Below are 23,881 nucleotides of genomic sequence, written 5' to 3' on the forward strand. Positions count from 1 at the left end.
GTAATTTTCCCATTTTTTTAATGTAATAGGAGGCAAACGGGCAAGAAGCTCATCTGATACCGCCGTCCATGGACACTCACACTGCCAGAAGGCTCTCAAGTGCGTTGCCGGCCTTTCAAGAAATTATTATATTTCTAGCCTAGTTATAAACATTTCGTGAACTTTTCTGATGACATCCTCGTTGTTTCAGGTCCCGGCTGTGGTGAAATACCTCGCCGGTTATGGAGCAGCTGTTGATTTCCCTGTAATGACATCCTAACACAACCAATGCGAGAGGCTGCGTCCACGACGATAACTCTCGCATACAATTAACGTTATCGCATAGTGCGGTTCTGATAACTTAATAATCGAACGCAAGTCGCGCGGGTTGCACGCATTCAGCGCCCCAGTGTTAGTGTCAGTGATTTTGAAAATCGAATGTGCATTTAAAAATGCGTGTCGGCAATCTGTGGTCAGGCCTGGCTGTCAGCTGGGTAGTGACGTTTGTTCAGTGTCATACGGCGGGAAGCGAATTGGAATCAACGAGATACGGTCCAGCCGAAGAGAGATTTGGTAGTGATACATATACCATAGCGAATATAAATATAACATATGAAGATGAGCATGGCGAAATGTTTACAGACACATCCGAGGTGAGAAAGAAACACTACGTACTACACTATTCCGTGAGTAACATAGATTTAACGTTTTTTATGTCATATAATTAGGTTACTAAGAAATAACGCTTTAGCATATGTATATGCCCTATATATTCCAGGATATGTCCCTGGATAACAAGTCTAGGTGATATTGTTTTTAATGCATGTAACTTTTCAATGGGACATTAAGCAGTCACATACAAACAATTGTTGCACCTTAGGGAACGAACCTGGGGTTTAAGAGTTTATTATACACTTAAACTTGTACTAAATTTTAATTTTTGTTGGCAGCAATTAATTCTTATTTTTTATGTTAATTTTAAATTATTTTCTGTTTTATCCTATTCTGAAAGTTACATATGCCCATTGAACTAGAGTTTGACCCAGTACTGCAATCCGTCAGATATTACAACTAAAAATAATGTCGTAGTTATTTGGGATTTGGACCCTAATCTTTGGAAAAGCCAAAATTAAAACCGTGACGATAATCGCTAAGGTTATATTATTATTACATTTAATGATTGTGTCTCCAAAATTCTGAATTTTGATTTTAATATATCAAGAACTAAATGATGAACAACAGTATTTGAGGTAATTCAATATTTTGTTTAAGCCCAACAAAACTATGGTTCCTCTATTTAATTTTTATTTGGGAGATACCAAAATTTGTTTATGTACATAGATAGTGTAGCGTAACCGTGCCATATAATTTAAAAAATCTCCAGTTTCGATAAAAATCCACTGAGGACTAAAATAAAATACATATAAATTACGTAATTTACCCTAAATATTAAAGAAGTAATTATAAATTTATAACGTCAAGGTGTTTCAGAATTATCAATAACATTGTTACTAAACACGATATTTTAATCGAAGGATTTTCTTTCACTTTCCAATGACGTCACTCATATAATCTATAAGGGAAGACATAAAGTACATATTACAGTAAATTAATCGTCACCCTGGCCTATGGGTTCATAGCAATTTACAAATGCAAATTTTAATCTTGAACTTTGGCTTTGACTTGCAAAATTAAATTTTACAGCTTGTATTACTTGCTTATTCGTGCTCATGTCATTCATAAAACCATGCCATAACTAGTATGCTTGTTATCAAACAATTTTTTTTTAGTAGAATTTTCTTGTATTTGCGCGCTTCGCATCTTCGCTATACGTATATCCCTGTGCCTAAATAACTTGTATCAATTGCTTGTAATGGCAGTTACTCTTTCTTTGTAGTTTTCTAGTTGTAATTTTTCTTTTTCGTTTGTTGTTATATATATATATATATATCGAAATTAGAGAATTATCACTAAATAAATTCAAAGCCCTCGTTAAACGGCAATTAATCAATAAAGCGTTTTATAATTTTGAGGAATACTTAAATGATCCTAATCCTTGGGATTGATTTGCTCCAGTTCAAACAATTTGTATGACAATACTTAGCGATTAAAAAGAGTAGCGGAAAGTTTCTTGCCAGTTCTTCTTACCCGCTCTACGCCCTTGACTTGCGAACTGGTAGTAAATGTAAATTTACAATTAATTTAACTTGACAATTCAAAAGTGTACTTGGTTACCCACTTGAATAAAGATATTTTGAGTTTGAGTTATATTTATTGTAGAAATTCTTGGAGTTACCTTAAAAAAATTGTTTTTCGATTGAAGTCTTTGTTGCCTACTTGGATAATAATTAAAATGTAAATGATATGACCGTTAGTCACAGTTCGCGAAATAAATAATGAATTAGTCATTGTTAGATTGGTGAATTACTGTTTACTGGAAAAATTACTAAATAAGGTCAGGTTTCGTACTGGATTGTCGTACGACAAAATATTGATCATATATCGACAAATATGAATAGGTCTACTATAATAATAATATTTGCAACAAAAGTACATTTAAAGAGTTGTGTCCTGATTAGTTTTTTATGCGAGAAGATATGTAAAAAGTATACTATACTCTAAGAATGGATATTTTTCTTTCGTATCTTAATTAGTATTTTAGAAAATTAAGGTATATAACTATAACTTTCGAGTAACGTCAAATACAGCATACATTATTATACATACATTAATTACTGTTCAACGATAAAGAGCCCTTTCGTCGCAACTTTAAGGCTGCGCGGTCGAAAAACTCAATATTTAATGTAATGCAATAATACCGTGGTGGTAATTAACACTACTTATTATTGACTGTTTGAATGAGTTAATTTTTGTAGTCCTTTTGGCGCGTTAGGGAAAAATGAAGATAGTAATTTTTTACGATGCGCGCGCATATCGTCACAAAAAACCGACACCCGGAAGTTAGCATAGTTAACATTTTAAAATAAAAAATGTCCATTTCTTTAATTATGAAGAAATAAGTTTTTGTGATATTTAAATGAAATTTATTCAACTAGATAATGCCTTATAATAAAACTTTCAATGAAATAAATACCTTTTTTCTATTGTTAGTGTCGTTTTTTCTACAACTGAATAAGGAAAAACATAAAAATTTTAAAAAGATTTTTGTCTTGTTACGCCAAAGATGTCCACATGTTTTTTTTACGTAAATATCATTCTACGCCGAAGTTCCGCGAGATCTCAAAGCGACATCAGCACTAAAGGTATCAAGAAAACTACATCCACTTGCATACAAAAACGGCTCACTTCTGGAAGTTACAGAGTGAGATTTCTGACCACATTCGATTTGTGGTGTAAGTGCGTTGCGCGTAAGCGACAATTTCTGCGAATTATATGGCCAATATAGTTTTCGGAATTTATAATAATAATTATTTATTTGCAACAATATGGTACAACAATATTATGGTGGTACAGTCTAAACTTCGCATATTCTGTCAGATATAATGGCGTGCAAATTTGTCTTAAAGAGTAGAATTTTACATAGTAACATATTAGATTACATTATTGAAATATATTTTAACATTACCCAATTAATATTAATTATAAAGTCAACGTCATAAATAATATTTTTTTCCAAAAGTAGTAAATAAAGTCGATTAAAAATTGTCATATAAAAAACCTAACAACCTGTTACATACAAGCCCTCCGACAGGTTTTTCCTAACATTCACTATCAGTATCATGTATCTAACGGGTCATACGGTAAAGGGCATCGTATATCAACTTTGTTGTACAAGCTTGCTTTCTCCAGTAACTTGTTTCATAATGTCTGGGAATCAAAACACGAATGTATTCAAACCATGTATCTATTACATAATATATATAAATTACGCGTCACGTTGTTCGTTCGCTATGGACACCTAAACTACTTTACCGATTTCAATCAAATTTGCACACCGTGTGCAGATCTAACTTAAAAGATATGATAGCTTACATTTTAATTTATATCCGCAATATTATTTTAATACAAATTATTTGTTTATTATTTGACAGTCACAATTCTAACAGATGGCGCTGTGTTGAAAGTACCAAAGTTTCACATAAGCTACAATTTACCACCAAAAAATCATGGTCCCCATGACTGATGTTCTCCTACCGTTTCCCTTGAATACTTTACTACTATGTAATATGATAAAAACCGTAGCCAACGCTTGGCCGAGTCTGCTAGTAAATTTATAAGTTAAAGATAATATTATTGACTGGAGACCAAATATTTTTTTATTAAATTACGCAAGAAGTTACTGCGTCATTTTGCTATACGTAAAATATGGTGGCTGAAAAATGGAAAAATAGAAACGAACAAGTTGGTTCCGATTCCAGATATACGTAACTTTAAAAATGTTCACTAAAACAGATGGGAATCTATGTCCCATTTCGGATTAGTACTTATGTCAGCTGCAACGGTATATTTATATTTTTGCAAGCCCTCTGGTATCTCAAAGCCCATGTACATGTCTCAGTGTCCATGGGCGGCGGTATCACTTAACATCAGGCGAGCCTCCTGCCCTCTGTTCCATAAAAAAAACCATATCTAAACAATTGCAGTCATAATATAGGTTCATGATGGTTTTGGGGCACTAATTATATAATTCCCGAGTGCAGTGGCCGTGCTCAATCGCTTTATTGGCTCTCTGCCATTGTCTTACGGTGACCTAAGGTCTGTTCTACTCAAAGTAGAAGTGTTTTACATAGTATATGCGTTCATATATTTTTTATTATGTAAACTAATACATTACTCGTAAATACCTACATAATCCTATATTATTTCATCATATATTATTGTTTTAATTATGTATAGGCGACTAGATCTTTTTCTCGTATATACAGTAAAGGTATGTAAGAACTATATTATTGGTACATAAGTAAGTTATAATTAAAAACGAATCAAAAGTAAAACATACACAAACCTAAAAGGTTGTAGCGCCACTATTTTTTTAAATAAAGCAACATTTGCACTGGTTTTATCACATTATAAAAGTTATGCTGCGTCATAAGATGTTATGTATGAAAGTAGGCGTACGTGACTCAATGTCAATGTAGAGACAGAAATACACACTAGTCATAGTACTGAATTAAACACACTTAGATCATCCCGACCGCTTTTCATTTTCAAGTAAACAAGGAAATATTAAAACAATTGATAAAACATATGCCATTACGGTGAATGTCTCACCCCTTGTTCTATAAAAGATGAAAACCAATTAACCATATTCAACATTTCCCGTTCTTGTAATCTGTCTAATTAAGTCGTGATTGTTATAAATTATTATTATTACATGGTCAAAGGTTTTTTGACGTGATAACGTCTTTAAAATCGTTTTAGTCGGGTGACATGTTCAGAAACTTGTGTCACACCAAAACCTCACGAGCGCGATCGCAGGTATAACGAGAGAGAGACGGACCGATCTCCCGTCTCATCTCACTCATACAAACGAATGGAGATTTTCTCGTGCGGTTAAGTTTTCGTTGAATGTTTAACAGTGAAACAAAATGTGAAGTGCAAGTGAAGTGTTACAACAATTGCAACAAAAAAAGGTGAATAAAATAAAATAGCCTACTTACTAACAATTAACATTCTTGAATAAACTTGTAAAAGTAATGAAAGATGGAAAAAAGACACGTGTAAACAAACGAAATTTAGAGGTTATGTTATGATAAAAAACTTATATCACCAATAAGACGTTATCACGTAAACATCTCGATCGTAAACCTACTTTACAAACAACCAATACAAGTTTTTTTTTGCAATAAAATCTCATAACTTCACAATGTTATTATTTTCCTTCAATCGGTGCAGGAACGACATTGTTGGCGATGAAATCGCAGTCTACTTGTTTACTCAAATTGTACTTTCTTATTTATATGTAAATGTCTTAATAAATGTGAATATCAAAATTATTTATTTGTTCAAACTATTTAACAGTTTATCGGTTCCCTTTGGCAAATACTAAATACTACTTCCAACAAACTCAAATGTGCGTCTAAACATCAAAAATAATCGTGGTACTCGGACTTCATAACGCTGACGTTTCTGCCCTGCGATTCTGTAACTCACTTTTCAAACTCACACAGCGGTTTTTACATCGGCGGTCGCTCTCCAATCAGTCGTGAAGCAGTCATTTTATGATTTGGCATTCTGATAAACAATAAACTACAAGCTCCCACCTTTTCAGAGTGTGTGAGTTCGAAAAGTGAGTTACAGAATCGCAGGGCTGTACGAAATTTCTCAATAAACGCAGTGCTAGTGTAACCTTGTTGCTAAAACTTAATATTGAAGGAATCGTAATCTCTGTTGATATTGGGAGAGAGCTTTCTTCTATTTATTTATTAATTTAACTTTGAATATATCATCAAAGATAATATTTTATAAGTGTCTACAACAAATAAAAGTTATGATATCAATTTTTCAATGACTAAAATTAGACGAAGCGAGGCGGATTGGAAAAATGTGTCGTGATAATAATATTTTTGTTTACCCTTCTGGCACCGATCTTTGCTTAGCTAATAATTGAATATTATACTAACGGTATCAAATTATAGCACACATTTTAATCGAATTGTTTGCGTTCAACTAAATTGTTGATACGCGCGCCGGCCGCTAATAATAAACATCTAATAACAAATCAATATAAACTTTATTACCATTGTATAACGACTATTTTCGCATATATACAAAATATTGTGCTATATTGTGTTTCCGCGCATGATTCACACTGCCCCGCACTATAATGACCTTAGAGTTCATTATGCTGGTTTAATTGTTTTGAATGTAAACTAAAAATTAAGTTTAAATTTATAATTATACATTGTTGTGACGAGCTGTGTATGGGGTTTTTTGTGCGTAATTAACACTTTCCGTTTGTAAAGGAAAATATCGTGATGAAACCTGTAGGAAATAAATTAGATACTCCTGTATAGCATTGACGGCGGTCGTACTTAGCGCTAAGTTTGACTTCCGTACGTCATAAAAGTATTGGACTTTGATATATGTTTCGTTTATCAAACCTCAAATATAGGGTAAAAACGGGCTTGTGTGTATTTTACTACATAGCAGACATATTCAATACTAATTAGAAAAGTTTTTTAATCTAAAATATAAAACTATTTCCGTTTAATTTCGTTAAATTATCTATGGAATTATTTCTAGAAGCATTAATCGATCTATAATTACAATGTAAATTACAATTAACAAGAAATTTTAACTCGCATTTGATAACTGCAAATTATACGCGAATTATCGTTAAAAGGTGTTTTTTACAATTCGGAAAAAAACATGTGACGTCACCCGCCATAAGGAAGCGGAAACGCGTGTAAATGTCGTAAAGCTACGAGCCTATTTTACTGATCAAATTCCCATTTTGTATTGAGTTAAAAATAGAACGATTTTGCATTTTTATTAAATTCATCAATAAGTGTCTGCGTTTTCATTTTTAAATAATTTTATTTTGATTTTGTAATGTGTCTCTGTATATGTAGTGAATAATTGATGTACCTGCTTGTTCTGTGTCTTTAAAAAGTTCTTAACAATATTTAATTTTAAGGAACAACCGTGGTACTCTGAAAGTCATAGCAATTGACTTTAATGTTGTATTTCAACTTTGCGACATTATTGCTACGGATCTGAGAGAACTATATCGGCTATGCGTCAGATATAAGATACATTTAGGTATTACCCACAAATGCATTGATTACATGGCATCAAACACACCCTCGTGCTCTCTCTATTAGTAAGCGATGCAATAAAATAATTACAAATTAATCTTTACACTTAAATTAATAATAAATTCGTGCAGAAACAAAAGTTGTTTTTTGATCTAATATATTAGAATTAAGATTGAAGACGAAAAAGGACGGCGCGTTAATAATGTAATTGTAGAAATGTTATTGAGTATGCTATATACAAAGCAAAAGAAACCAAGAGAAAAGAGAGAGAGAGAGGGGCAAGTCTCTCGTGTACCAAAAAAAAGCTCTGGCGCTACAACCTTTTAGCAGACCTCAGATTTCTGTATCGTAATCAATTTATTTTTCCTAATAAATGGCTAAATGATCAGCCATCTTACACGCTGTTGGGTCTATGCCAGTTTCCTCACGATGTTGTTCACTGTACTAAATAAAAAAGTCAGTGGCGCTAACACCTTTGTAGGTCTGGACCTCAGATTTCTGTGTCATTTGTCAATCTTATAGGAAAATCTAATCAGTCCTGTGCCTGACACACGTCGTTGACTTTTCTAAGGCAAGCCGGCTTCCTCACGATATTCTCCATCACCCTTTGAGAGAATGTTAAATGCGCACATAGACAGAAAGTCCATTGGTGCACAGCCCGGGATCGATCCTTCGACCACAGGGCTGAGAGTCACACGCTGAAGCCACTAAGCCAACACTGCTCATCTTCATCTTTCACTCTCATACTAGCATCACTACTCTCGTGTACTTTCAATTCTATAAGAAGGCGTTATTGATAATATTCCTTTTGTTTTATTATAAATCTTTGGGTGTGTTTTAAGTTTTGATCAAATATCTAGTTTTATTAGCGCATAAATTAGCTATATTAGCAGAATTACCAATATTGTTACACGCGCTTGATTTACATGTTTTCGCGATTTACGTAACATTGTTTAAGATCGGCGTACGCGCAACTGCTTAACAAACACAAATGTTTGGTATAAGCCCATTAGGTGTTTGAAAATATTTTCTATTGTTCCATTTGGTATTGCTCTATTGGAGTTAACTGTACTATACAGGTTTGTGTAACTAAATATAAATAGAAATCTCGGCAAATTACACCAAATATGTTATTAGATCAGCATTGATGGCTGGAAGTTTCCACGGTCCGCTCCACAAGACACTTTCTTTTGCGAAATAGCGATCTATGGAATCGACTCCGTGTGGGGAAATACAAACTTCAATTATTGTTTAAAGAAAGAGTATACTCTTCCCTCAAAGGCCGGCAACGCTCCTGCTGAAATGGGTGACCATTAGCTGCGGTGACTGCCCTTTCAAGGCGTCCCGTAGGTACTTTTGTCGCTATACTATAAAAAAAATGGATAAATGTTTTTAATATCATTTTGAACAAGCATGTGTATGAATAGTACATCTGGGTAGAAACTTCCTGTCACCGAAGTGGGACATGAGGTAACCATATTGCAATGTTTGTGGCACATTATTTTAAAATGCAAATCCTCTGCGCATTATACGACAATTATAATACACCGGCAATTGAATTCAGGGCCTTCTCCCCACGATGTAATAAACTTGAGTTTGTTTCACTAGTAAATAATTAATATGTAAATAGTTAATAAAATAAATCAGTGGCACTACAACCTTTTGAGGTCTCAGCTTTCTGTATCTGTTTCATGATCATTTGTCAACCTAATAGGCAAGTAGGTGATCAGCCTCTAGTGCCTGACACACGCCGTGGGTCTAAGGCAAGCCGGTTTCCTCACGATGTGTTCCTTCACCGTTCGAGCGAATGTTTATTGCGCATATAGAAACTAGAAAGAAAGTCCATTGGTGTACAGCCGGGGATCGAACCTACAACCTCAGGGATGAGAGTCGCACGCTGAAGCCACTAGGCCAACACGGCTCTGTGTGGATAGTCTTTATAGTCTTGTAATGGAAGGACAACCCGCAATAATTGTTTTAGTGTCACCCAGAGGGCCTACAGCTACCAAGTAAGCCACGAGGTTTAGCTATTGTATAAAAATTCATCATAATAGGCTTTATTTCCAGTGTGATCTAGTTTAGCGTTTGTTATTTTAGTACAATGAAAGTATGTCTTGACTCCTTAAAGCACTTGTCAGCGAAATACCCTCTTGGCCTGCTTTTGAAGATGACTTTTGAATTAGGCAAGGGAATATAAATACAGAATGGGCTCTTACAACTATGTTGCAGTTTCTTTGCCGAGTTAGATTGTGTTTTGTTTTGTGACAAGCTAGTCACTTGTTTCATTTTAATAGAAAGACGGGTTGGGAAACGTTTCTACTGGGAGATATTTCTACTCGTCACTTTGATATTGTAATTTGAGAATTTGAATTATTATACACAAATTTATGTCAGTTTTTCTGAACTTAAATACTACATATAACATTAATTGATCAACTTGATCCTACCTTTTTTTTTCTTTTTTTTTTTCTTCTTCATCCATCTGCAATCAGCCTCTTGGCTTTTATCAGATTTTATGGGAAATGTTGGCAATTAGGGAACGCAAATCCAATAATTTTTACTCCCTCCGTAATTTGTAAACAGTCAGATTGCGGCAAGTTCAACATTAATTGATCAACTTGATCCTACCTACGCTATATAATATTTATCATATTAAGTGGTGTTTTGCACATGATTATACGTTTACTATTGTTGTTTCTTTGCGTGACAGATGTCGAAGCTGGCCATATAGAGGTTGTTGTGCGATGAATACACAATTTCCAAGGTCTAAACGCACCGAAAGGAGGTCCAATGGAAAAATTTTATACATTAATTACATTACACAATTATACATACATTTGAATGTTATATAAAAGTGTATTTAATAGATATTAACTATCAAAATATTTATTTATCTCGCACATACTTCGATTTCTGCAATAGACTTGTAAAATACGTCTCTCACTGCAACAAAAACGCGCAGGACTCGCGATATGGCGGGCCCCACTCGCCTATGAATATATAGGAATAGGAATATAAATATCTATATTAGGAATATTATTATATATTATTGGATAAGTGACTATGCCAGTCCTCTCGTGAGTTTTCTTAACAAGACATGTATAGGTCGGTAATCGAAAGCTGGCGGGTTCACAGTACTCACACTAATGCAATTTCACATACAGTATGTTTCAAAATATGATTTTTTTGCCATGCTATACATTTTAGTCCACTCATACACGACGGACAGTCTATTCATGATGTATTTATGATTGTATTTCAGTTTGACATCACGTCTCGCGCTTATTCACAGACACTACACAAACACAAAGTGTAAATGTGTTGAAGCCGCCAGCTTTAGTTAACATACCTATATATTTAATAAGGTCCCGCACCACAACAGTCGGGGAAATTAACTAATTTTAATACAACTGCTATTGACTATCTATGAATTTGCTTTCCTAGTTTTGGAAACTTTTGAAAATAGACAAGCATTGTTAAAATGTGCTAATGCGTCTTAGGGCAAAGTCCATAATCGATTAAATAAAAAAAATTTAATACGTATTACCTATATCTTGGCTTATTATCTCGACTCCTGCAACCCTTTGTTATGAGAATAAACGATATATTTACACAAAGTTTCCATCTTTTCAGTCCGGGAAGTACGGCGAGGGGATAGTCAGCAATGCCCACGGCATAGCCGTGCACGTTCGTGGTAGGGGTCCACAGGGGGCCCACGACCACACGGGCTGTCAGCCGCCCCTAATCTCGACGGCTGCTCCTACGCAACCGCTTCCAACTGAGCCTTGGATCGCCGTCATACGCCGAGGCAGTTGCAATTTTGAGATCAAGGTAAGAGACTTGGATGCTGTCGTGGAAGATTAAATTAGTTGTCTGATGAGACATTATCATGGAAATTGTGATAAATGCTATAACATGCATGTTACTGGACGTAAAGAATTGAGGCTGTTCTTGGCTCTTGTACTTGAATTTTGAGTTCTTTACATTCTCAACAATTTGATTTTTTGTTAAGACGCTTAAAGTATGTGATAGTTAGATATTATATTGATTACTGTAATATTAATATTGATTTCAGATAGATCAGACTTTGATTAAGGCTTAAACGTTAATCTTTTGTCTTAAATATTTTAAGAATTTGCGTATCAGCTGATTTTGGCATTGGCATTTTGGTATTTAAATAAACAATATTTTTATAACCGTATTTGAATCGTAAAGTAGTTACGGGTATTGAAAGATGCATGTCTTCGTGACTCTGGTATTGCTTATATATTCTTATATATTGGTATTTCATATTAAATACGATAATTTAAATCTGAATTTGATTTAAAAATAAACCGAAATTTGTTATTTATAGTACTCTTGCTACCAAAATCTATTTTACATAATATTTTAATTTCAATATTTCTACCTGCCTTCTTCCTCGACGCCTTATTCCCTTGTTTTTCACTTATTTTAGCAGTTAATGTCTTATTCAAGGCAATCAACAAAATGTATACAGTAGTTTTACATAATTAATTAAATTAATGATAACAAAAGACTTTATACGTACATTTCGGTGGCTGTATATAAAGATCTATATATATATATAAAAATGAAACCCGATTTCCGTTGTCACGACATAACATGAAAACGGCTTGACCGATTTGTCTGATTCTTTTTTTATAATATTCCTTGAAGTACGAGGATGGATCTTACGGAGAGAAAAATTAGAAAAAATTGAGTGAAAAAGTCTAAAAACAACACTTTTCTATATTCCCATACAAGATATTCGTAATAATATTTAAAGGCAATTTGAACTTTAATACCATTTCATAAAGTTCAAGTGTTAGTGGAAGGTAAATTTTTATTTTTTGACATAATGTATTTGTTGTATTATCAACTTTCTTTTTTTTTATCTTACTAGCTAGACCGGTGTCCCGAATAGCAGAATAAGTATTAAAAAAAAAAAAAATCATCGACTGTTAGGCGGTACGATGTTCGCCAGGCCAGCTAGTTATTTATATATTTTTAAAATAAATAAAAAAATATGGTTTAACAACTAAAATTTTAATATTGTATAATTATTCTGATTTAGATTGGTTTATTTCTGAGTTGTATATAAGGAAATCCGTTATTCCCATTCACGGTCGGTAACTAGGAAACAATTCATAAATAATAGGTACTTAACTATTTGCCATATTTTGCTGTTTGTATCGACTGATTTTTCAAGAGATGGGTTAGAAATTTTATAACGTAAAGTTTATGTTTGGTAATATCTAAAGCTAAAAGAAAGGATGTTCGGCTGCATGAAACATCACAGCCATATAAAACCGGAATTAAGTTTATACCGTATTTGTTGCCATGGTTACGACGTTACCATATAAAAAGAATGGTAAAAAATTTTACTTACTTTTATCTACGTTATACGTATACCATACATATTTTCCCTTATTTAATATGTATGAGTCAACATATCAATTTATATTCGGTTTGTGGATAATATCTTACCATACAATGTTTAATTCAATAATACAAGCATTTTGCACGTTGTAAATGTCGTGATGTAGGTAACGAAACAGGAAAATTAACATGTTATAAAAATAAATTGCGCTACGCATTTAAAAACAGTTGAAAATACGATTTATTCAGTGAAGTTTTTTGGAATAATTTTATTAAATAAAATATTTATCAAAGTATATAAGAAACTTCCTTTTTACACTTGTAGTACACAGAGACGTCTATCAAGGATTCTAATGGCACCTTTAACTATCTATCTAAAGAATCTAGCTAAATTAAAAGCCTGATAACTCAACCAATGATTTTCGAAGACAAAGAGCATTGAAATACCTGTTTTTAGATTTTGAATCTATTGTTATTTTATTTAAATCTAATCCAAATGGATAGCAACTCTTATGAATTATTCGCTCTTAGCTCCGGTCCGGGTGCTCTAAGCAATTAACGAATTAAATAATAATAATAATTATTATAGCCTCTTTATTTCCATACCATATGATCAATTATTACATAATATCTGCATGCATTAAAAAATACCATATTACTATTTATAATACTTAAATTTAAATTCCAATCATGATTAATAATTTTAATGTACATAAATATTAAATGATAAATAAATTAAAAATAATCAAAATTCATTTTTATAAATCACTAGCTGACCGGGCAAACGTCGTTTTGCCATGTTTATCATTTATAATAAAAAAGGGGTTGATCGTAGAGGGGTGAAAATTAGCGGTTGTTTGTATTTTTAATGATGTATCATAAAAAAATAAAAACAGAAATAAATATCTAAAAATAAAAAAAAAATATTTAGGGTAAAATGTTAAGGGTGGACTACCCTTAACATTTAGGGGGATGAAAATCCGATTCTCAGACATACCCTATATGCACACAAAATTTCATGAGAATCGGTCCAGCCGTTGCAGAGAAGTTTAACTACAAACACCGCGACACGAGAATTTTATATATTAGATTATGGTCCCTATACGGGATAAAAGGATTTTAATAATTATTTGAATTAAATTACTGGACTATCTACTTTCAGGTGCAGAACGCTTGGAAGGCAAATGCGTCGGCGGTTCTCATTTATAACGACAGAGACACACCGATGTTGGAAAAAATGAAATTATCCACTGACAATGGGCGTGAGTACGGATTCATTACATCTAGTTAGTGTAATCTTAATCTATATTATCTAATGTATGTTTAGTAATGTTATCTTAATTAAATAAACTGTTATGTAAACTTAACATTTAAATATACAGGGAGCTATTTACATTATTTACAAGGACTCGAAACATTATTTTGCATTTTAATTCTAATAAAAAGATTTGTCCTTCCCGTTTTGTTGATCATATCTTAATCTTTTGTTAACTTTCTATATTGATTCAACTGTGAATAGTTAAGAAGTTGGCACGATAGATAAAAACCAGTGGCGTATTTATTTATCTATTTCGTGATTTTATCTAATAAGTAGGTTACCACACAAAGTCTTGCTGCACTGTACGAACAAGTGTTAAAGGCACATAGACAGAAAAGTCCATTGGTGCACAGCCAGGCTTCGACCTAGGATCTCGGATATGACACTCGCATTGAAGCCACAAGACCAGTGGTGGGCCAACTTTTTTAATGGCGGACCACAAAGTTTAAGAAATTCTAGAGTAGGGCCAGAATCATAGAAAAAATGCATTGTGTGTTAAAGATTTTAATCATTATATTATTAAAACATTACAAGTAGAATCTACTTTTTCTTCTGAACTGTCAAAACGTAATCATAACGCGCCATATACTATCATACATGACATATACCATGTCGATGGACCCTCGGCGGGCCGGATAAAATACTTTCGCGGACCTGAGTTGGTCCGCGGGCCGTACTTTGCCCATCACTGCACTAGACCAATATTACTCACAATTTCTATTGTTATTTTTTATATAAAACTTACTATGTATATTATTTTATTATGCTGATGACTGATAAAGGGAGGTATAATAATATGTAGGTAGACGGTTGCGCCAGTTCCTCTCGAATTACAGATAGTACTATCAGACATTGTATATATAATAATGAATTAAATATTATTTAAATATTTCGTGCTCTTTTGGCATATAATATATACTCCACGAACTAAACACGAACCAATCTGTTTATCGAACATATAAGGGAGGCGTAACATAGAAGTTAACGTTTTTATAAATCGTTTAACTCAATGAGAACACTTAAATAATAAAAAGGTAATATGTTCATTAAATATGGGTTCAAGAAAGGATCGTACCAATCCTTAAAAAGCCGGCAACGCACTCGCGAGCCCTCTGGAATTTATAATATCCAGGAGCAGCGATATCAATTACTATTATAAGAGTCTCCTTCCAGTTTGCACCCTGTTATATAAACAAATGAAGCCCTTATCGCTTTCAAGCGAGCTCCAGCCAACCATTTAGTATAAATAAAAAATAGAACAATACATTTTTAATTAAATCTGAGATTCGGTATTTCTAGCTATAGTAAATATGTATGAACTATTACGTTCTATTTCAAGTACATACACTATTCTTACAGAACTAAGCAAATATGGTAATGTCAAAAAAAAAAATTATATACACAATATCGCTACTGTACAGTGTACACCCACAAAGTCGATAGTGTCGGAGACAGCATTCATTCAACTAACGTTTATTGCAGTATTTGGATAATTATATTCAAAACAATCGATATCTTACGAATGCTTTTAACCTGAAGGTTCTTATTTAAAATAATTGCTTGAAACGGAACACGTCTACTACTAGGTGTGAACTCTGACGTACGTTTAATAGTTTTTGACACACGGGAGATACTGAGCTATGAATGTTATATCCTTAGCACAAACCTTTACATATCTTATATATCTTCCTTTTGTAAATTACGAGACAAGTTTCATTTGCATGTTGGAACATTTATATCGAAATTTTATGAAAATGACAAGTTAATCCTGGTCTCTGATAGCACAATACTTTTGGGTTATCAGGCTTATTTATCTATGTTTTATCATATATGATTATGTATATTACAAAATTACGAACATAATAAAGATGGGTATACGTTTATATAATCATAATAAGCCTTATTGGAAACTCACGTAGAAATTCACAGGGTATACGTCTAGAGCAGTGTTGGCCTAGTGGCTGCAGCGTGCGACTCTCATACCTGAAGTCGTAGGTTCGATCCCCGGCTGTGCACCAATGGACTTTCTTTCTATGTGCGCATTTAACATTTGCTCGAACGGTGAAGGAAAACATCGTGAGGAAACCGACATGTCTTAGACCCAAAAAGTCGACGGCGTGTGTCAGGCACTGGCTTATCACCTACTTGCCTATTAGATTGAAAAATAATCATGAAACAGATTAAGAAAAAAATGACATAAAGAGGTTGTAGCGCCACAGATTTTTTTATTTAAAAGCCTAGAAGACGGACCGAACGTCAATCAAACTTAAATCTAGTTTCAAGAGCTGTCAAACAATTTTCTTTGTATGAAGTTATATTTGACATATAAGAATCAGAATCAGACATTTTTGAAGCAATTGTCACTCAAACACTATTCCACCTTCAATGCATTATATTTAAGGATATAAATTATGCAAGGGTGAAGGGCGTACCCAGAAGGTAGGACTTTATCACAAATTTTCATCAATACTATTAAGTCAGACTTTTACAGATTCTGTATAAAAACAATCCAAATCACTACTAAAACATTATACACACGTTGGCGATAGCAACGGTCTTATTAAAATACCTTTGACTATATGACCCCCTTTTACAGAAAATATGTGAAGATTTTGAATAAAAGAAAAAAGAAAACATTTACACATACATAAAAAACGGAAATACAAACCCTTTGATAAAAAATTGGCCCAACTCAGCTTTCAGTTACTGCTACCAGCTACACTTATTTTCAGGGGGGCTATACTGTCTTGTGTGACAGCTTAGGAAGCGTTCAAGTATTACGTCACGCAATTTTTAGAGTACGTACTCAATAGTAAAACGTTTCGTGGCCACCTAGTGACTCTTTATACCTAAAAGTTACCATTATGTGGTTGAACACTCCCTTATATACACGTACACACTAAACAAAAATATTAACAATTAAAAAAACATTTAACAATATCTTTCTTTTATTGCCTTAACATCCTTTGATATATTATCTCTAACAAGGTCTAACAACTTTTCTTTATTAATTACTTTTTATATGTAGAATATTTAATAAGTGCAAAACGACGAGCGATCACAATTAAGACGAATAATAATAGAGGTATGTAGTTTTAAATTTATCTAGCCAACATGTCCTAGAATAGGATATTAACCTACATAAGGACGAGTTTAGGTCTATACTTAGACTAGTACTATACTATGTTAGAACTGCTATGTGACCCAGTTACTCATGTACTGTGGATTTCAGTGGAATTGTTCATTTAAGAGTACGTTTTTTAGAAATTATTATTATCGTATTTTTAACTAACAGCTGTTAAGTTGACGCATAAAAAGTTATTCGCTGACCTACAAATGTATTACAGCTAAATGAGTTAGTCAATTTAAATGCGTATTAAAAAAATTGCGTACTGACGGCGGATAGAGATATACAACAAAAGAAATCAAAATTTATTTTAGGCAAGTATGTACAGCAATATTAAAAAATATACATAAAAATCTTTCTCTTGAACTCCTGATAATGCAAACAAACTTATAAAATAAAATTATGTTGCTTAGTCTAGGATATAATCGATTTGCTATACAATTTCGAGATAGACACATTATGATATAGTCACGAATTCAATAATAAATTATTATGGTTTTAACATGTTTTATTGAGATGTAATTGCGCAGGATCCTGAGATAGGAAAACATGAATTTATTATATCCCCAAACATTGTAGATATATCAATCAAATACAACATGATAGCTCTAGGAATACATGTGACACAAGAACCCTTACCAAAATCAAGTTACGGCTAGCGAGACGCAAATACCGAAATCATTTGGGAATAATATTTGAATATTTATTATGTTTTCAACTCCTCAAAGGTCTGACGAACATTCTTATTGGTGGAATTAATATCCTCTGGGAATAAAAAATATTTACTAAATCAGAACTCCTTGTGTAAGGAGACTAGGGAGACCCTTATAATGTCAAAGTCAAACATTAATATAAATACCATGTGATGATGTTAGGGCTGATATGCTTGTAGACTATACCTTATATATTTACTAAATAAGACTTTAATAATTAATCTAATCATAATCCGTAATGAGGATGTTATAATGTATCGAAGCTTATCTAGAATTTTCTGTATAAAACAGATTAACTTAATACGAGTTTGTTTATATTATTTCTAGATAATTCTGTAATTAGGTCATGATTATTGGTTATTTATATGTATAATACGAAAAAAGAAACGTCGAACTGAGGGCATAATATGAATTTTTTTAGACTGAGAGAATAGCACTCTGTTTTTTTCTCATTTCTTTCCCACATGAAAATTTATATGCACTATAATACAAAACGAGATAACGTGCAAGACAATGCCAAAAACACCGTGCGTTCCCGTTACTAATGTTAGTCTGAAATGAACTTTGAAGAAACCTTTTAATTTCCCACGCCAGTCACCACTCCTTTTGACAGCTAAAGGGCGCGTAATTTGACAATTGACACGCGACACCGCGCTTAATTGAATAGGACTTACGAGTAGATTAAACGCGACCATTGAAGTTGATTGCGAAGTAATTAGAATTATTGCGCGTTTCATTCGTGATTCGTGACATCTGCATGTAAAGAGTAAACACGTTTAACCATTATTTTGATAAACGCTAATAATAATTGTAAATAATAGTTTCAAGGTAGTTTACTCCTTTGTTATTAGTTATCCAAACTTTTAACAATGTTTTTACTAAGTATGCTCTATTTAAGACTGCATTGTCTAATCATCTAATGTATAATGTGATTTATCCAAAGAGATTTAAATAAAGTGGTTGTTGTTAGTTGAATGGCCAACATTCACAGTAACCCAGGGACTTTTGAAGTCATACTTCTTTTGGCGCATTAGGAAAAAATGTTGAGAGTAAATTTTTACGATGCGCGTGCACACCGTCACAAGAAACCGACACCCTGAAGTTAGCTATAGTCAATATTTTAGTTTTTTCTATTGTTAGTGTTGTTTTTTCTACAAACGTAGAATAAATTATTTAAAAAGATTTATATATAGATTTATATAACTTCTAACGCGTGTACATAAGTACTAGGGATGCATCCGATACCGATGCCGATACCGATATATCGGCGATACTTTGGGTTTGCCGATATATCGGCATCGGCGATATTTTCATTGCCGATTCACCGATACTTTTCAAATTTCACGCTTTAAAAAAATAATGTAAAATGCATTTTGTATGATCTAGTTTGTTGCAAACGAGCCACGGGCTATTGTTGCCCGAGAAATCCCCGCGTTTTATTCAGTTTGTTGTCTCTATCATTCGCTTGGGGACAAAGCATTATTATTCATTTATTTATTAACACTTTGTTGCATTGCAATATAAAAATTAATTAAATGAAAAGGAGGGCAAAACTACATATTACATATAAACTAAAAAAAGACTATATGAAAAATAAAAAGTGCACATGAATCACGATAATTTACGATCAGTCTCACGTCAGTTAGTAGTTAGTATGAAAAACTCTTGTTGGACTGATTAGTAGACCAACATTTTTACTCGAGTCAACTATCTTTGCCAGCGCATAGTTATTAGATATTATGGCTTGCTCCTTACAAACGTTGTGTAAAAAAAAAAAAACATTTACGCGATTAAAAAGAGTGGCGGAGACTTTATTGCCAGTTCTTCTCTTCCGTTCTACGCCCTTGATTTGAGAACTGGCAGTAAATGTAAAATTAGAAGCATTAATATTTATTTCTTTAATGACGAATCACAAGTGTACATTGTGTTACCTACGTGAATAAATGATTTTTGAATTTGAATTTTGCAGGAGATTTGCTTTTAACTGCTATCGTGAGTAGTATTTTATCGATACCAAATTTAATAAAATACAGAATTACAACAATGTTATCATTGTTAATTTAATTTTACTATGTTAATTTATTTTTATTATCAATGTTAATTTTAATTATTAACAGTTATTTATTTTATTTTAATTTAATTATTACTCTTAATTCTTAATTTTAGTAAGTAACAAAACCTTTAAAATAATTCAAAGTTTTTGACTATTTTTTGCATATATTTTTTAATAAAAATTATAAACTTTAACTTAACTTGATATATTTTACCTTAATTTAATTCAATAAGCGTTGATATCGGTATCGGTATCGGTATCGACGATATTCCTATAAGTGTATCGGCATCGGTATCGTATCGGCAAAAAAGCGTATCGATGCATCCCTAATAAGTACACACACGTTTTTTTTGTGTTATTGACCTTATTTGTCGGAATACTTTTAACGCCCAATTCTATACAAACTGTAGCCTTTGGATCTTACACATATTATGTATATTTAATACAATTTATAATTAACCCTTATCTCCAAAAGGATGATTACTATGACTGAACTAGCAATAAGTGTATTACGATATTAGCTCTTATCTGAAAAATATTACACAGCCCATTGCCTCACCCCGGTATGGACATACGAAATACGACACTACTGTTGACGCAGCAAACGTGCCTGATAAGCATTTCTCCGAGACCTTGGCAATGAAACCCTAGCTCTGATCTCATTAGTCCACCATAAATATGGCATGGGATGAGCTCTTCATATAATGCAATTATGGGGAGTGACTATTTAGCCATAAGCCTGATTAACAGTTTACCATTAACAATAATTACGTTACCTATTATTGTCTATTACTGTCATTGTTTTCTGATCCTAAAGGCATTATTTAAAAAAAAATTCAATAAAAGTTATATTTTTAGCAGATATTGAAGCCCCTGAACTAAGTCTAGGGAGACCTGTACATAAGGGTACTCCGCTCTTCCAACGGTATAATGAAATTGTAACTTAACAATAATTGAAACCAAAATACTAATAAAGAAAAATAGAAAGCTAAAACTTATTACTAAACTAAAGATACAGGTTTACATGTTTGAGACATTTGTACACAGCAGAATGATAATCTTAGGGAAGGGATAGATGGGATGGGAGGTGGAGGGTGGTAGTGTAAAATAGTGTAAGTGAATTGTGGAAATTCCGAATGATTAAATTATCTTTGAATTAGCAATTCAGTTTCTTCGTTTCTTCTTTTTTACATGATCTCCGGATTTTAAAGCAACAATAATAGTTCAAGACAACTCTTAAATATGACATAATATGTCAAACAGGTGCTTTTAAAACTTGCGCCACAGATCTCTAAGGGATCTGTCAAAATTCAATGATCATAGATGACAGAGTTAATATAGTCTATGAATGTAAGACTCATATGAAGTTTTATGTTTCAGGTAACATAAGCGCTATATTTACATACAAGTGGAAAGGAGCGGAAATCACTCGGCTGGTGGACAATGGAACTCGAGTTATGATCTCCATCGTACGAGGGCAAACTTTTACACATATCAATAATAATATTAATAAGTAAGTATCGTATAAAAAATGCATTTGTTTAACACGCATAAAGGTTCCAATTCCAGTTTGGTCTAACACACATTACTGATTTATAATTTTTCATGTTGACTGATTGAGTGTTCTTAAGAGCTATGGCTAATGCTTTAGTTTAATTCGTAAATTGTAAAAATAATATAGGTATTGCTAAAAACTTAGATATCAAGTTACTTACAAAAAGAGCAATAATAGAAATGTAATATGGCGGCATTTGATATAAAAACCTTTTTAGGTCTGGGGCTCAGATTAATATGTTTATTTCCTGATCATTGCTTTTGTTTTATTAGAAGGTGATCAGTAGTAGCCAGTAAGTGACAACCCTTCTTTCAAAATTTAGATCAGACTGTTTGAGGAGTGAAGGCATGCCAGTTTCCTTAAGATGTTTTCCTTCACCATTTGAGCGACTCTTAATGCGCACATAAAACGTCTATTGGTGATTAGGGGTTCGAAATTACGACCTCAGAGAGTAGCATACTGAAGCCAGGGCAGACGAGGGCAACACTGCATATTTGATATTAAACATGACCAACAACAAAAATCTTGTCTAATGTCCAAATCTTTTAATCTGTCTTTCAGGACTTCAGTGCTTTTCGTCTCGATCTCATTCATTGTGCTGATGGTAATCTCACTGGCGTGGCTGGTCTTCTACTATATACAACGCTTCAGATATATACACGCTAAAGACAGATTATCGGTTAGTAAACATAGTTTATTGTGTGTTAAATTGTGAGTATGTTATGCAAATTGATCATTTGCAATATCGTGAGTTGATTTTATTGAATCCGCATATACAATGTTCAACTTATCATTTTTCAATTACACAAATACTCACACACATATATACAGTGGCGTAACTATACCATCTGAAGCTCGTGGCAAATTCTTTTGATGGGGCCCTATCAGTAAAAATAGTCGCGTTGTACTCAGTTAATTCTAATAAACTTAGAGGTTTTCAGCGTACTCAATTACACGTTGTATATGTCCCACTAATGGCCATAGTCCTCCTCTCTTAGGCGAGAGGGAATGGTCTGTAGTCCCCACGCTAGCCCAATGTGCTTTTGGAGACTCCAATTGGAGACTTCACATTCATCCATATAACATAATATCTCTTGGGTAGGGGCCCTCTTGAGTCGGGGGCCCGTGGCATTTTGCCAGCCACCCTATTGTTACGCCACTGCATATATATTTTGATTAAAATTAGTCGATGAAAAAAAAATGAATTTGAACTCTTCCAAATTCAATATGAGCTTTTATGGAGTCCATTTTGAGTAAAGGCCATTTAGATATATTAATAAATATTATAAGATTACTATGTTAGTAGGATTAACTTCCTGTTGGTGTACGAATTCCTTAAAGTATATTTTATTTTAATTATATTTTTTATTTTCTTGAGTCGACACGAGTGGGATAGTGAATGTCAGTGAGATTGATGTCTTATTTCAGAAACGACTTTGCTGCGCCGCGAAAAAGGCATTATCGAAAATACCAGTTAAAAGCCTGAAGACTGAGGACAGGGTGAGTTATTTAAAAATTACATATTTATTTATATGTGCAAATAATTTAATAACTTTAAAATTTTAAAAAGAAGACAATTTAAAACTTTCCGTTTTAATTTGTCTTATTTTTCGTTACATGGAATCCCTTTTAAGTAAATACAACACAATGTAATTCGACTCTATAATTATAATAGTGTTTCTATAATAATATATGTATAACGTAATGGGCTTGATTGTGTGATAAAATAAACGTTTAAACCACAGGTCGTTAGTAATAAATTATGTTATATACGCACGTGTTTTATAAATAATGTATGAATTAACCTCTTACATTTTGCAACCAACGTTCTAGAAGCTTACAGAACAATGTATCTGTATGTGATCTTTTTGTTCGTAAGAGTTTAGTTTATTCTCAATCGTTGTAAAACACACATACAAAACAAAATACGGGACACACTACAATATGGAGGTCACTCTAATTGATTTATTTATTTGCTTACATTTACATTCCTACGGCTACTTATTATACAATATCCAAACAATTACATTATACAA

General features: G+C 33.0%; 1 protein-coding gene across 4 annotated transcripts in view; it reads left to right on the forward strand.

Annotated features, from left to right (window-relative positions):
- LOC125051801 (protein goliath-like) overlaps nt 1-23,881 on the forward strand; it is a 71,184-nt gene that overhangs the window by 40,504 nt on the left and 6,799 nt on the right. For 3 of the 4 annotated variants that reach the window (XR_007117353.1, XR_007117352.1, XM_047652364.1), the window contains exons 2-7: nt 191-665; nt 11,334-11,531; nt 14,242-14,341; nt 21,671-21,803; nt 22,407-22,524; nt 23,274-23,345. Coding sequence is in view for 2 of the 4 variants with exons in the window: in XM_047652364.1 (XP_047508320.1) it covers nt 432-665; nt 11,334-11,531; nt 14,242-14,341; nt 21,671-21,803; nt 22,407-22,524; nt 23,274-23,345 (855 nt within the window). In the remaining 2 variants the exon portion in view is untranslated. The remainder of the gene's footprint in view (nt 1-190; nt 666-11,333; nt 11,532-14,241; nt 14,342-21,670; nt 21,804-22,406; nt 22,525-23,273; nt 23,346-23,881) is intronic. The other variant, XM_047652365.1, reaches the window with a different exon arrangement.

Source organism: Pieris napi, chromosome 8 (genome assembly GCF_905475465.1).
Source record: "Pieris napi chromosome 8, ilPieNapi1.2, whole genome shotgun sequence".
Taxonomy (NCBI): Eukaryota; Metazoa; Arthropoda; class Insecta; order Lepidoptera; family Pieridae; genus Pieris; species Pieris napi.